The 13,185-nt window shown below is 38.7% G+C and overlaps 1 protein-coding gene across 1 annotated transcript; it reads right to left on the reverse strand.

Annotated features, from left to right (window-relative positions):
- Positions 1–10,320: 10,320 nt before the first annotated feature.
- Positions 10,321–12,866, reverse strand: GPX7 (glutathione peroxidase 7; the record flags this gene model as incomplete). Its single annotated transcript, XM_008947175.1, has 2 exons — positions 10,321–10,724; positions 12,605–12,866. Coding segments are annotated over 2 exons (426 nt in total), but the record flags the coding sequence as incomplete, so codon positions are not given.
- Positions 12,867–13,185: the final 319 nt, after the last annotated feature.

A 13,185-nucleotide genomic window follows, 5' to 3' on the forward strand; every position in this document is an offset into this window, starting at 1 on the left:
TTTTTTTTTTTTTTTGGCTTGAGGAAAACACTTCTGTTCCAGAGGAAGTGAGATGGTGAGTAGTTTGGGAAAGTCTAAAGGCTGAAAAGGAATGTAGGGCATATCTTTATAACTCCATCATTGCAGTTAGATGTCATGGAAGATGCGTTATCCATGAGTAAGGAGTAAGATATGGGTTATTGTGTTCACTAATATATGAGATGTGGTGTTTCTTCCAGCCAATACTAAGTCAATACACCTTTAACGAAGCCTATGACATTCATCATTCTTCCATACCTGGGTTTGCACCAGGGATTTTGACAGGAATTGTTTCTGTGTTGCTACTGAAGCAGAATGTATCAGTGCAGCTCACTGTCACAGACACGATGAACATCTCAACAGAAGCAGTCAAAGCAGAATCAAGCTAAATTATCCTAACTTACAGTAGCATTGCTGTTTGTCTTATGGCAGGGAATGCAATTTACCGTGTCTGTTGCCATCTATTTGTCACTTTGCTGCCAAATCAATCAGCTTTTACATGGCATAACTTGCTTTCTCTCGTTGTGTTAACTAGAGGTGATAGATACATCTGTACAAACTTGGAAGCAGAAGATTTAAATTCTATTCTTTGCTTTTCGTTCACTTGTTACATGCTTTTGTGAAAATGGTGTCACCCACATGCTTAGCTGCTTCATCTGTAAGATCAATACCAAGCCCTTTTTCATGATGATGTGAAGTTTCTGTCATTATCATCCTTGGCTAAAAATGTTCCACTTTACTATTTCTTATTATTACTATAGTTCCTCCATCAATAATAAACATTTGTGTTGTTTTTCATCTCCCTAAAAATACACGTTTTGGACCTCAATACATACAGTATGGATTAAACTTAGAATAAGACATTTGCCAATTCTCAGGAAAAAAAAAAAAGGAAAAAAAGGTGTTCTAAATTTGAGAAAGGGCAGCTGTTTGGGCTGGGTTTTTGGGGGGTTTGTTTGCCACAACTAGGGATGTATCTGAAGGTTAACAAAAAGACCTGCTGAGAAATTGCTTTTCTATTGGCATAAGTAAGAATCCATCCTGCTGGACTAAGCAACTATATTAATAGTTCATAGAGTAACTGTCCAAATAGAGTAAGTTTATAAAGGCAGGGAAGCCAAGGCCTGGCTGGTGTTAAACAACAGTTACTTATCTGAACTGTAAAGAACAAGGGATCCTCAGGTGAGGACAGGATTGTAAGACTGCTCCTGAGCTGTGAATTTTGGCCTTACTCATAAAAGAAAAAGCCTATGAACAGAGTTCCATGTAGCTAATAAAGTTGTAGTGTCAGTGGAAAAAGGCTACAAAAAAGACTGATATCACCAGAACACTTTTGATCATGGGTGTTTGCCAGCAGTCCATGTTGATGCACTTCATATTAACAAGTTCTCCAGAACATCACACAGATGTTTTTCCAAGTCAGCTGGTTTAGTTACTGGGGAATGCTTCCATCTTGCTCTCCTCTCTGCTTCAGAGCCAGTGCAATAACTCTGCTAGCTGCCAGTGCTCATGTGTGAACATGCTGAAATCAAGCAGTTTGATTCTGCATGCTTCTTTTTACTATAGTCTTTAAACCAGCATTTGTACCAAAGTAAAGAAAAATAAGAATAAAAGAGGATGGAATTTCAATTTTATTTTTATTTGCTTCACTGGTTGCTACTTCGTAATTGAAATGCATTTTAAATTTAACATTCAAAATGTTCAGATTGAGATGCAGGCACTGATCTGCCTATTCCAAAGGAAATCTGAATTTTTATCTCATTATAGGTCTAAAATTCAGAATTCTTACCACACTAGACATTTTTACATCAGAAGCTCCCACTGTAAATTCTAATCTCTTTTCTTCTTCTGAATAGTGCCTCCAGGAAATTTGTAATGTTTTTATATTACTGCAATTTCTTCTCAAAATGCCTGCAATCTTCTTGTTAAAAAAAAAAAAATAAAATTGTGGTTGTATAAACAATTAAAGCCAGAATCCTATATGAGGCTGAACATAAATGGCAATACTCCCAACCTTCAAGGCTTTCCACATTATCTCTTGGGTGCAGAAATTTTGAAAGCCTAACTATATGACAAAAGTAACCTGTATCTCTGGAAATCCTCCAGGTTTTGGGGCAGAATGTGAATGAGATCCTATCAGCATATGGAAACACACGCCTTTAAGTGTTATAAACTTTGAGGTCTTTCTTTCAAAATAATGCAGTGTTGTTTTATTGCTTGTATTGAAGTCTTGCACCAATTATTGCAATAACTTTAAAAGTAGTCATCTTCCACATAAGAATGTAAAAGGAAGAGAAATAAAAAGAGTGCTGGTTCAGTGCTGTAGGCCTAAGCCAGAAGCAAACTTGGCCTTGTTAGGAGAGTGTTGAGCATTCACTGCTTTCTGGAAATAATGGCTGGTTTGCTGCTGCCAGACTGCTCCTTTTGGAAATTAAACCTTTTAGCTCCTAAACCAAGGACAGAACTTTATTTACGACAGTGGTAACAAACTCAGTCCCCCACCACGACGTCACTTCTGGGTGAGTCACCACCTAGTCCCAGAGACATCATCCAACTACTCACAACAGCTGATTAATGCAAACAGGAAGGGGGGCCACAAAGAGGAATACTAAGAGTTTATGTATCTATCAAGGGATTTTTAACTTATTTTGAAAGCTATGGAAGTATATGAACTAGGATTGCTAACCAAACTATATTGATGGTGAGGTGCTAGAAGTACAACTGACTGGTTTTTCAAATGTTTTTTACTTCAGTGTTCCCCAGTGGCTGTGGCTCAAGGGGATTTTTGTTCTGGAGAACTGCTGATGTCCTGCATGTATGCCAGTCAAGCTGATAGAGAGCTGCAAGAAAGTGAGTTTATAACTGGCTATTAGTGATGTAACATACAAAAAAAAGGGCATATCTTTATAGATATAGGCACTCTAGCTTTATCTGTCTACCTAGATACCTAGGCACTCTACCAATCTTTATAAATACAGGCACTCAGCTCTTCCACCATATCTATGTAGCTGTTGCTAGTATAGAGCTTTGCTGGTTGGTTCATGACTTCTGTTCAATATTATGTGGTATTTTTGGGGGACCAGCCTCCATGTAGGATGTGATTTCATGCACTCACTAATTAACTCAGAAATATTCTGTGTAGTATTATCAACTCTGTTAAATGAGAGGAAGATAAGATTACAGGCTGATGCATTCATGTGCTTAGTATCAGAAAGGAGACATTTACAAAGCAAGAAGCAAAGTCCAGCACTGATCGTACCCAGTCTGGACACCACATGATGCAGAAATCTGCAGCAATTTTTTCACATTCAGTGCTTTAGTGAATACATGATGCTTTTGGACAGAAGAAGAAAATTATGTGTGTTTTTGACAATGCAATGAGTCTCCAACAGGGAGCTCCCAGTATAGCTTGTTTGGAAGGACCAGGTGCATCTCAGCCTCCTGGGTATTATTTTAAACAAAGATTCTTCGGGAGGACTTTCAATAAATATTAAAGTGCTTAGAAATTATGTTTGGAAGGATATAACATAAGCAGACTGTAAGATTGGGATGCACAGTAAACTTGGGCCATTTTTGTTCATTGATCTTGTCATTAGTAGCAGTTACAGAGCTTCATACCTCGTACAGAAGTAAAGGAAGACCATATCTTAAGAGAGACTAATGAGAAACTTTTAACCTTGATCCCGGCCAACTGAATTTCAGCTACATATGTGGAATGTTTTTTTTTCTAGCAGAAGCATAGGAGGAAGGTGGGACTCATCTCCTCAGTTTTATGGCACAAAAGCATGGCCAGAGCACTTTTTGAGAGCCAAGTCAGAATGATTCCACCAAGTAAGAGTACTCCACTGTGCTAAAATCTCATTACCACTACTCCTGGAACTGAACTGGAATGATCTTCCTCCATCCTGTATGAAGATAGGTTTCTCCCTTAAAACATTGTGAACAGGAGTATCTTAAACATCTCTTTCATCCTCTGTTGTCCAGATGTTAATGGAGGAGAAAATAACACTGATTACGAACTAAACCAGAAGAAAGAGAAAACAGAAATGGCTTCAGATTATTACACCTTCCATTGGACCCCTTTTCCTCCTTTCATCTATTGTGTTTTGACCTACTGACAGATGTTTTAGGAACACATTTTAATAGGTATGGTGATATTTTGTGGAGTGAGGCTTTCAACTTATGTCAGAAAGAGACATGAGGAAAAAAATCAAAGAAATGGTCAGAGGTGAAAGGCTAGAAAAGGAATAAACTTTTTAATTTGACAGGTAGAATTGACAGAGAACTTAATCATACCAGATTAAGTAGTCACAGGGCAGAGAAGTTTCATAGTAGTCCAAGTCCACTTGCCATACTTGCAGTAATACAGCTTTTTACTAGTGACTGGTAACAAAAGAATGCCTCTGCTCTGTAATCTTCTTCTGGCATTGACATCCTTTACCCTGAACTTCCCATCTGCACGTGCAGCGATACCTTTTTGTTGGGTACAGCTTCACACCTGAAACTTGGCAAAGATTTATCCCTAATCATTGGGCTCTATTGGAGCTCTTTTAACTCCTTAAATATTAATTAAAAAAACCCCACCACTTTATTGTGTTCTTTTTTCTATTTAAGTTATTAAAATTACATTGATTATATGTTTATTGCTTCAATTATTTACATTACACTAATTTTGAAGTCAGTTCTTTGAAATGTTTTGGTTTACTGAAGGTGTTTCAGTGAACTCTTGGCTCCCAGTTTCTCAGTCTTGGACTTGACAAACACATTTACTGTGCCTGCAGTTCACAACAAGAAATGGTGTCCTGCAGTTCCTGGTATTCAATAAGACAAAATGATTCATACACTTTAGAGACTTGATCTTGCAATTTTATGAGATGATATATTCATGTTGACTTCAGCATAGCTACGTGCAGAATAGATTAATAGCCTCTGACGCTAGCAAGACTTTTTTCAAAAGAATCTGTTGTTATTAGGAATTGTCAGGTTTTTTTAACCAAGCTGTTCCCTAAGCTGAAACTTGCAGAAAAATATCTCTTTTGGTGAAATTCACAAAATCACTTGTCAAGTTTTAAAATCATCAAAGCTTTTTACATTGACATTTGTATTCTTTTTCTTGATTTGAAATGTTTTTCACTTTTAATATTTTATTTATACTTTTTAAGTCTCAAAAGATGAATATCAACTTTCATAGAATCATAGAATCCTTTAGGTTGGAAGGGACCTTTAAGATCATCAAGTCCAACCATTGAGCCATTAGGGCTCTAAAGTCCTCTGCTAAAACAGATCAGAATCTGTCAGGGTTGGAAGGGACCACAAGGATCCCCCAGTTCCAACCCCTCTGCCATGAGCAGGGACACCTCCCACTAGATCAGGCTGCCCAGAGCCTCATCCAGTCTGGCCTTAAAGACCCACCTCCCTGGGCAACGCATTCCAGGGTCTCACCACTCTCATGGTGAAGAACTTCTTCCTCATGTCCAGCCTGAATCTGCCCACTTCCAGCTTTGCCCCATTCCCCCATGTCCTGTCGTTAGCCGATAGCCTAAAAAGTCCCTCCCCAGCTTTCTTGTAGGCCCCCCTAAGATACTGGAAGGCCACAATAAGGTCACCTCGGAGCCTTCTCTTCTCCAGACTGAACAGCCCCAACTCTCTCAGTCTGTCCTCACAGCAGAGCTGCTCCAGCCCTCGGATCATTCTGGTGGCCCTTCTCTGGACACGCTCCAGCAGGTCCACGTCCCTCTTGTAATGGGGGCTCCAGAACTGGATGCAGTACTCCAGGTGGGGTCTCACCAGAGCAGAGTAGAGGGGGAGAATCACCTCCCTTGACCTGCTGGCCACACTTCTCTTGATGCAGCCCAGGATCTGGTTGGCTTTCAACTTTGAAACATTTCTCATCAATTGTATTTGAACAAAATGTTTTAGCTTAACCAAACTGCTGGTTTGGGTGTTACTTTTGCTTGAAAACTTATAAATATTTATACTTTGTCTGGATTTAGAAGAGAAGACTTCAAAGGTAAAATGCTTATATGACAGGAAAACATTTCCCTACATATCTCTAGTAGTTAGTGGGCTCTCCAGAGGACAGTAAAGTACCAGTAATAAAATAAATAATATCTTGAACATAGAAGTAATGACAAATCAGAATGAGTGGCATGATTCTAATGAGGGGTTGGAGAAGCTGATTTAAAATTTAAACTGGGAATTCAGCAAGCTTTTTAATTACAAGAACATTTTTACTGTTGTGCCCTTTTTTAAAGGATGGATGAACTATCTGTGGGTTATGGACATTCTCAACAGCTGCTCTTTATTTATAATTGTCAGATTTAATTGTTTGTTAAATAAAAAATGAATGGTTTATCCTATAAATCAGATTAAAACACTAGTTATGATGAAACAGCAATGCCTTTAGGGAAGTGGGGACAAAAAAGACAGACGTCTGTTTTATATAATACAATAATAGCTTTCTTACTGCATCTTTCACTTAAGGAAATTAAAACTACAGCTCCCTGAAGCTAGAATTTCTGTCATTTCTCTCTGATGGGGAGTGTTTCATAGAACTCCATTTTTAGATCAGGTGTTACAGAAGTTTTTCTTCAAGAAACTGTTCTTCAGTCTTCTTTATTGCTCTATATTACTGTTTTTTCCTTTTATTATCATTGTTCCATCAATTAGGAAAGAATATGTCTCTGACTGTGGATGCTGTTCTTTCTGTTTGATTGAGGGAAGAGAATCTGTCAGCAGAAAAAACTTTCACGTCTGTGCTTCCCTTCCAGAATACAAGTCTGCTTAGTTAAAATGCAATGATCCTTCAGCTGTTCTCATTTTTTGTAGTTAGTGTAGAAGATCTCCTTGCAGAGCAGGTATCTTGCAATGCTTTGAGATAAAGCAGCACGCCTTATCTCTTAAGCTGGTAGATTGACAGCTTGGATCAGGTTTTCTAGGCTAAGAATGGAAAGTTACTCAGGGCTGACATCAGCTCCTGTGTAGGGACAGCTGGAAAAGCTCAGCCTTTATCACTAGACAGGCCACCACTGTGGCCTATGTGTAGGTGCTGCAGAGCTGGCATAAAAGATGAGTTTTGTTGTTTCTCACCCTATACTGAGGGCATCACTATGTTTGTGAGCTGGCTGGGTAGATGACTTAGCGGTGTAGAATTAGTGTCACTTCTGTGGTGATGTTCAGGTCTATGGCTCTGCTATGGAGCTTGTATATGGCTCAGAATTTGTCCTCCTATCTTGGCACTTTCAGTATCTCCTCCATTAAAGGGTCTGAAAACTCCTTTGTGTTTTGCCAGTGATGGTTTTACTCCAGGATCTGTTAATCACGTCACAGAGAATACCTGATTTCTCTGCTCACTCAGCTCTGCCAGTGAGTCAGAGGTAAGCTTGTTAAATTCCATTTGGCTCTCCAGGTAGCTGTGGCATAAACTTACATGCCTATATAGGATGTATTCGGTTGAACCATATAACTGAAGGTAGCATAAAATTTGTTTTGCTTAACCAAAGGGACGTCCAGTCTTCTGAAAGTACTGACTATGGGCAGCTGTTTATTGAACCAGATGCTGATGTGCTTGAAATGATAAAGTGGGTACCACCAGGCAGAGAGAAATTGTGAATGGTGCTACTGAGGTTTATGACCAGAATCACAATAGAAACTTGAGTGAAGTTTGAAGCATGTAAGTAAAATATTTAAATAAATAAATAAATAAAAGGGGTGTGTGTGTTAAACCCCTCTCTATTGCTCCATTCAGTTGCTCTGTTTCAGTGTAGCATATTCCATTTCAAAACCAAACTTTGGCTCTGATTTTATATTCCTTATGAGACAAAATTTTGAAAGATTACAAGTGTCCCATCTAATCTTAAACTTGCAGCTAAGCTTTAAAATTATTTCTTTTTCCCCTGGCACACTGTGGGGGGCACATAACTCCACACAATCATGTGTCTAGGTGCTTAGTTTAATGTTTAAATGCCAAGAGTTTACACCTTCAAAGCTGCAAGCTGTAAGAGATCAAGTCTTAGATGATAAAGGTAATCACTTTTGAGCATAAACGTGCTTATTTGTAAATGCACATTAATATTTTCTCTACTAAGTAGACAGGCTGCAAAGAAAACAGGCTCATGCTATGTGTTCAGAGCTGTTTTATGGTTTTCAGGACTTGCTGTAGGGAAGATCTCAGTCAGATTAAAACAATGTTGAAACTCATGAGCCAAAAAAGTAATTTCTGATTCCTGTGTGCCCTCTATATAGTCTCAACAGACAAATTCAACCCAGTGCAATTTCCTTTGCCATTTTTCTGAGCAGGAAGTCATGAAGTACTTATAGCATGACCAGATATGAATTAATCTACAACCCAAAATATTTACTTTTACTCTGTAACTTTGACTACAAGACCAAAGCATTTGTTCTACAAATGAATTCCAGTGAAACAAAGGATGGAATATATGCCACATGCTTAACCATGAAGATGTTTCTGTTAACTTCAGAGAGAATAGTTATAAGCTTAAAATCATGTGCCTGTTCAAATGTGGTGTTGTTTCAAAGCTTGCATGTGTAATACTTACCTTAGCTGCATTTCAATCGCCTAACTGGTAAGAACACCAGTTCTAACAGTCATCAGTATTAAGTGATTCACAGCACTGAGGCATCTGCTCAGATTTCAGACTGCAGAACTTCCTAGCTTATACCAAAATAAGAACACTATACAATTACAGTCTCTTTATTCTTTGACAGAAACCCTTTGCAAATCTTGTCAGCAAGAACTCTTTTTATCTCAACAAAAACCCAATGTGCATGTCCCATGCTGTCTCCTGAAGTCTTGGAGTCATTCCATGGAACAGTCTATGAAATAAGAGCTAGAGGTGCTTTAGGATTTGCAGAAAGACCCTGAAGGGCAGTAACAGAAATGCATGAGCAAAAAAGAGAGATCAAGGTAGAAGGTAGAAATTAGAAGGAAATTAAAAGAGAGTTGTGCAAGCAAAGAAACTTTGGGACAAATGGGACATGGAAATGTTCAGGTCATGTTGATGCTAATGAGTATGTTCCAAGCTGTATCAGCTACTTCTCACTTGGAGTGTAACTTATGAGTGCAGGAAACTGGTGCTGATGGCACTGAGTATGGCTGCAGTTTCCACCTCTGACGGTGAGAAAAGTGAACTCTACAGTCCACCCAGTCATTTATTCTTACATGAATCACCCCAGGACAATGGTTACTACAGATATCACAAAGAAAGGAAAATCAGGCTGAGGTGATGCTGTGCTGGGACAGGCAGAGCATCCAACTCCTGGAGAAGCAGGTCTTTCTCTACTCCACAGCCTGTTTCTCTTTCCTCTGTCCATTGATGTTAATGCAATGCCCCAGCACGCTGTTAGCAAATGCTGCAGGGCTTGAAGTTTTCTCCTTAGAAAGTGTGTTTCTATTTTATAACCAAAGCCTGGATGAGCCCAGACAGTGCTTTCAAATACATTTTAAGCCCTTCCTATTTCAATTTTGAGTGTCCAACTTCAAACAGAACTCTGGATTTACATAGACATGATCTTCAATTCTCTACTAGACAAATTCTAGAAGTCTAAAGAGATATAGTAGCAATGATCAGTATGAAAGGGTTCATAATTCCTGCTACATTTGAAAAAGGTGCCATTAAATGTTTGTAATATTAATATGGTATTAAAAAATGTACCAATATGCAGGAATTAGATATTTGAAAAATTATTTCTGTGGAAAAACACTGACTCCCTAGTGTTTGTCTGTACTTGCAGCAAAATTGGATGGTGTTATAAATTCAGAAGAAAATTTAACATCAATAAAGGAAAGAAATACCCATTTCTTACAGGCTCTGGTCCTACAGATGTTCAAATGGCTATTTACATGTCATCTGCTAATCTTTACTGTGGGGAAAAATGCAGAAATTCTTCTCATAGGTTTTGGATAACTTTTACAGAGACACTGTCTTCACATCTATTTCATTTAAGTTTTATAGATATCTTTTCCCCATGCCCTTCTTAACTGACTTTCTAGGCAGATGAAATTAAATATATCTGGCCTTGGTAACTAGAAAGATATGTATCTATGTAAGTTGGCCTGGTAAGAACAGAATCTATTTTGGTCCTTTTCCTAGCACATGTCTTAAATCAATCATGCACTTTTTGTACTTTATTTTTTTATTCAAGACATGAGCAAAATAGGACAACAGAATTGTAGATGCCAGTGAGATCCCAATTAGGACATTTTCATTATTCTGAGCCTTCTTCCTAGGGGTACATGAACTGACTTCCTATAGTGTTAAAAACAATTAATTTGAATTGGGAAACAAACAATTGCTGATGAGTTCTTCTTTCCTAGAAAGGTCAAACTGAATTCAGATGGAGGAAAAAATTGAATCTACTTTGACCACGATAAGTTGCTATTTTCTACATTCTTAAGATTATGAATTTAGATTCCACTGGCCATGATTTCCCTTCCCCATATACTCCTTTGGAATGTGAAAAGACAAACTCCAGCTCTAACTCTCAATAAAGATGTAACTGGCATGCTGGGATTTTTGAAAGTCATAATTCATCTTTCTTCTTCAGGATGATTTTCCTTACAAGATCTGTAACATAAGGTCTTATTTCTTCAACAGAGACAGTAGAGTCCCAGGCCTTTACTACTTTCCCATTGGGGCCCACCAGGTATTTCCAAAAGTTCCAGGTTGGTTCTTCTCCTGTGGAATCTACAGGAAGGAAAAAAAAAAAAAAGGAAAATTAGGGGAAAAATAAAAACAACCCAACAAAACACAGAAACCAAAACAACCAAAACCACTCAATTCCTGACATTTGTTCATGTCAATGTGATGATTACATTATCATAGGAAGACAAAATGTAAAATGAAGAGGGAGTTCTGACTGAACAACAAGATTAATTTTCTGACAGACAGCGAGCTTTAATTAGACAGGAGCCCCCTGGAGACTAGTGGAAATGGCCCAGCCTGAGACAGACAGAGAGGAGAATGCACTATAATCCACTTAAAGTGTGCATGCATGTGTGTGTGTGTCTGTGCTATACAGATAAATCTGAAACAGTTTAACATTGATAGGAAAATGGAATTTGGCATAACAATATAGCTGCACCAGGACTCATTATTCGCTTGCTTATCTGGAATTTTTCTTCCAAAAGCACCCAGTATCATGTTCTGAATCAGAAGAACATTTCAAGAAATGCCACGTGAAGAATTAACAAAATAAATCGTTCCAGGAGATCTCCTCCTAATCCTCATTTACTACAGTTTTTCTCTTCATAAGCACATACTCATTCTACATGAGTTGCATTCTTATCCTTTATTGCTCTGCTACATGACTAACGTAATTTTCAGGATTTTCAATCAGATCAGAAACCTCATCCCACTAATAGCACAAGTACAGACACTACAGACAAATTAGCATCTTTTTCCATTGATGACGTGTTGGGCAATATCTCATAAACAATCACAAGATGTTTCAAGGTATCATCAAGACACAGCTAGACCTATACTGTTGACTACTTTGTCATTGTATCACATCAAGCAGCCTCTCTTTGCATGTGGACCAGCAGGGAAATAGAAATTTTGCAAGTTTCATGTGACATGTCTGCAGTAACAACCCTGTTGGGCAAAACAGAAACAGAAGGATGTGAAGTGGATTGAAAAGAAGTTTGGCCAGCAAGAAGATCCATTACACCTACCTGGAAGGAAGCATACTTGGGGTGGACAAAAATAATACTACCAACACACCTTTAAACTTGGTGGTATGTGAGTAGAACACTGTGATGCTGGAGAGAGGCAGCAGCCCTATGGTTCCTGGAGAATGCAGCTCAGGTGATACTATGTCATATTGAGCTTTGTTATATATCATTGCTGGAAGGCACTTCCTTCACATTGGATAAAGAATGACAGTTTAGCATTTGAATGGTATTTAAAGCATTTGTTCAGTGCAAGAAAAGTGGTGCCTTGACAGAGAAAGAAGTGCCCTGACAGAGAGTATCCTGCTTTGCAGTGTATTTTGTCAGCTGTCTGCTAAGAACCTGCAAAAACCTCTTCAGGTGTCAGTGTGAGCTGTAACGCAGGTCAGAGCTGGAGGAACTGTACAGGGTGGCTAGTCCAGCGCTTGGCAGGGAATGAGGAAGGCAGTGTTCAAGGACATCTCTGACTGCCTGGTTTCACTTTTTGATTGATGAATTATGTAGGTACTTTGCTTCCACTTCTACAGCTCTTGAGATGAATCTTATAAATTCAGCCTGTAGCAGTCATGTCACAGGAGAAGCACTTACTAGACTGCAAAGTGGAAAAAGGAAGATTAGGTGTTGTATGCATACAAAAGAACACCTCAAAACCATATAGAGGTTTATTAGACTAACTTCTACAGAGCATCTGTTACTGTAGTGTCTTCATTCCTTTTTTAGAAGGTTAGACAAAGCTGCCAGGGGTAACATAGAGAGAACTTCTGCCTTGTGCAGAGGGATGGACTACATGACTGAATCTGACGATGCTGCACGGGCACCTTTTTTCTGTCAGAGGGCATTTTGTGTCAGAGGAACTCTACACTGGGGAAAAAGCCTCCAATGTTCCAGATTACTCACCAATTAAGTACTTGAAGGCAGGGATTGCACCAGCTCCGCTGACTGCAGTTTTGCTGAACATAGGAAAGGAGGCACCGTAAGTCTTCCGCGCAAAACTCTCGATCTCTTTGTTCGTGTCAGGTTCTTGCTGCCCAAACTGATTGCAGGGGAAGGCCAGCACGTTGAAATGATACGGGCCCAGGTCTCTCTGCAGCTGCTGTAGGGCCTTGTAGTGGCTATCTGTATACCCACACTCACTTGCAACATTGACAACTAGAGACACCTGAAGAACAAGAGAGATTATTATGATTAAAAGGTTAAAAATATGATGCACCTGTCAGTTTTCCAACAGGTAGGCTGGGGTGCAGATTATTTTCAAAAAATGAGAATGTCTAGAGAACTGTGACTGAAACTACATGGAGTTACATTCACAATGGAAAGATATAATGCTGGTTTTCTGTATATCAATTTGGCAACCATGAAGATAATCAATAAACTACTATGCAATCTTAATTCTCAGTTTACACAGAATCTATGTTCCTCTGTCCTACCTTTTGATAGTTTCTAAGCATATTTAAGAAATGACCATCCAACTAAGGTGT

The sequence above is a fragment of the Merops nubicus genome, unplaced genomic scaffold, assembly GCF_000691845.1.
Source record: "Merops nubicus isolate BGI_N331 unplaced genomic scaffold, ASM69184v1 scaffold21740, whole genome shotgun sequence".
In the NCBI taxonomy this organism is placed as follows: Eukaryota; Metazoa; Chordata; class Aves; order Coraciiformes; family Meropidae; genus Merops; species Merops nubicus.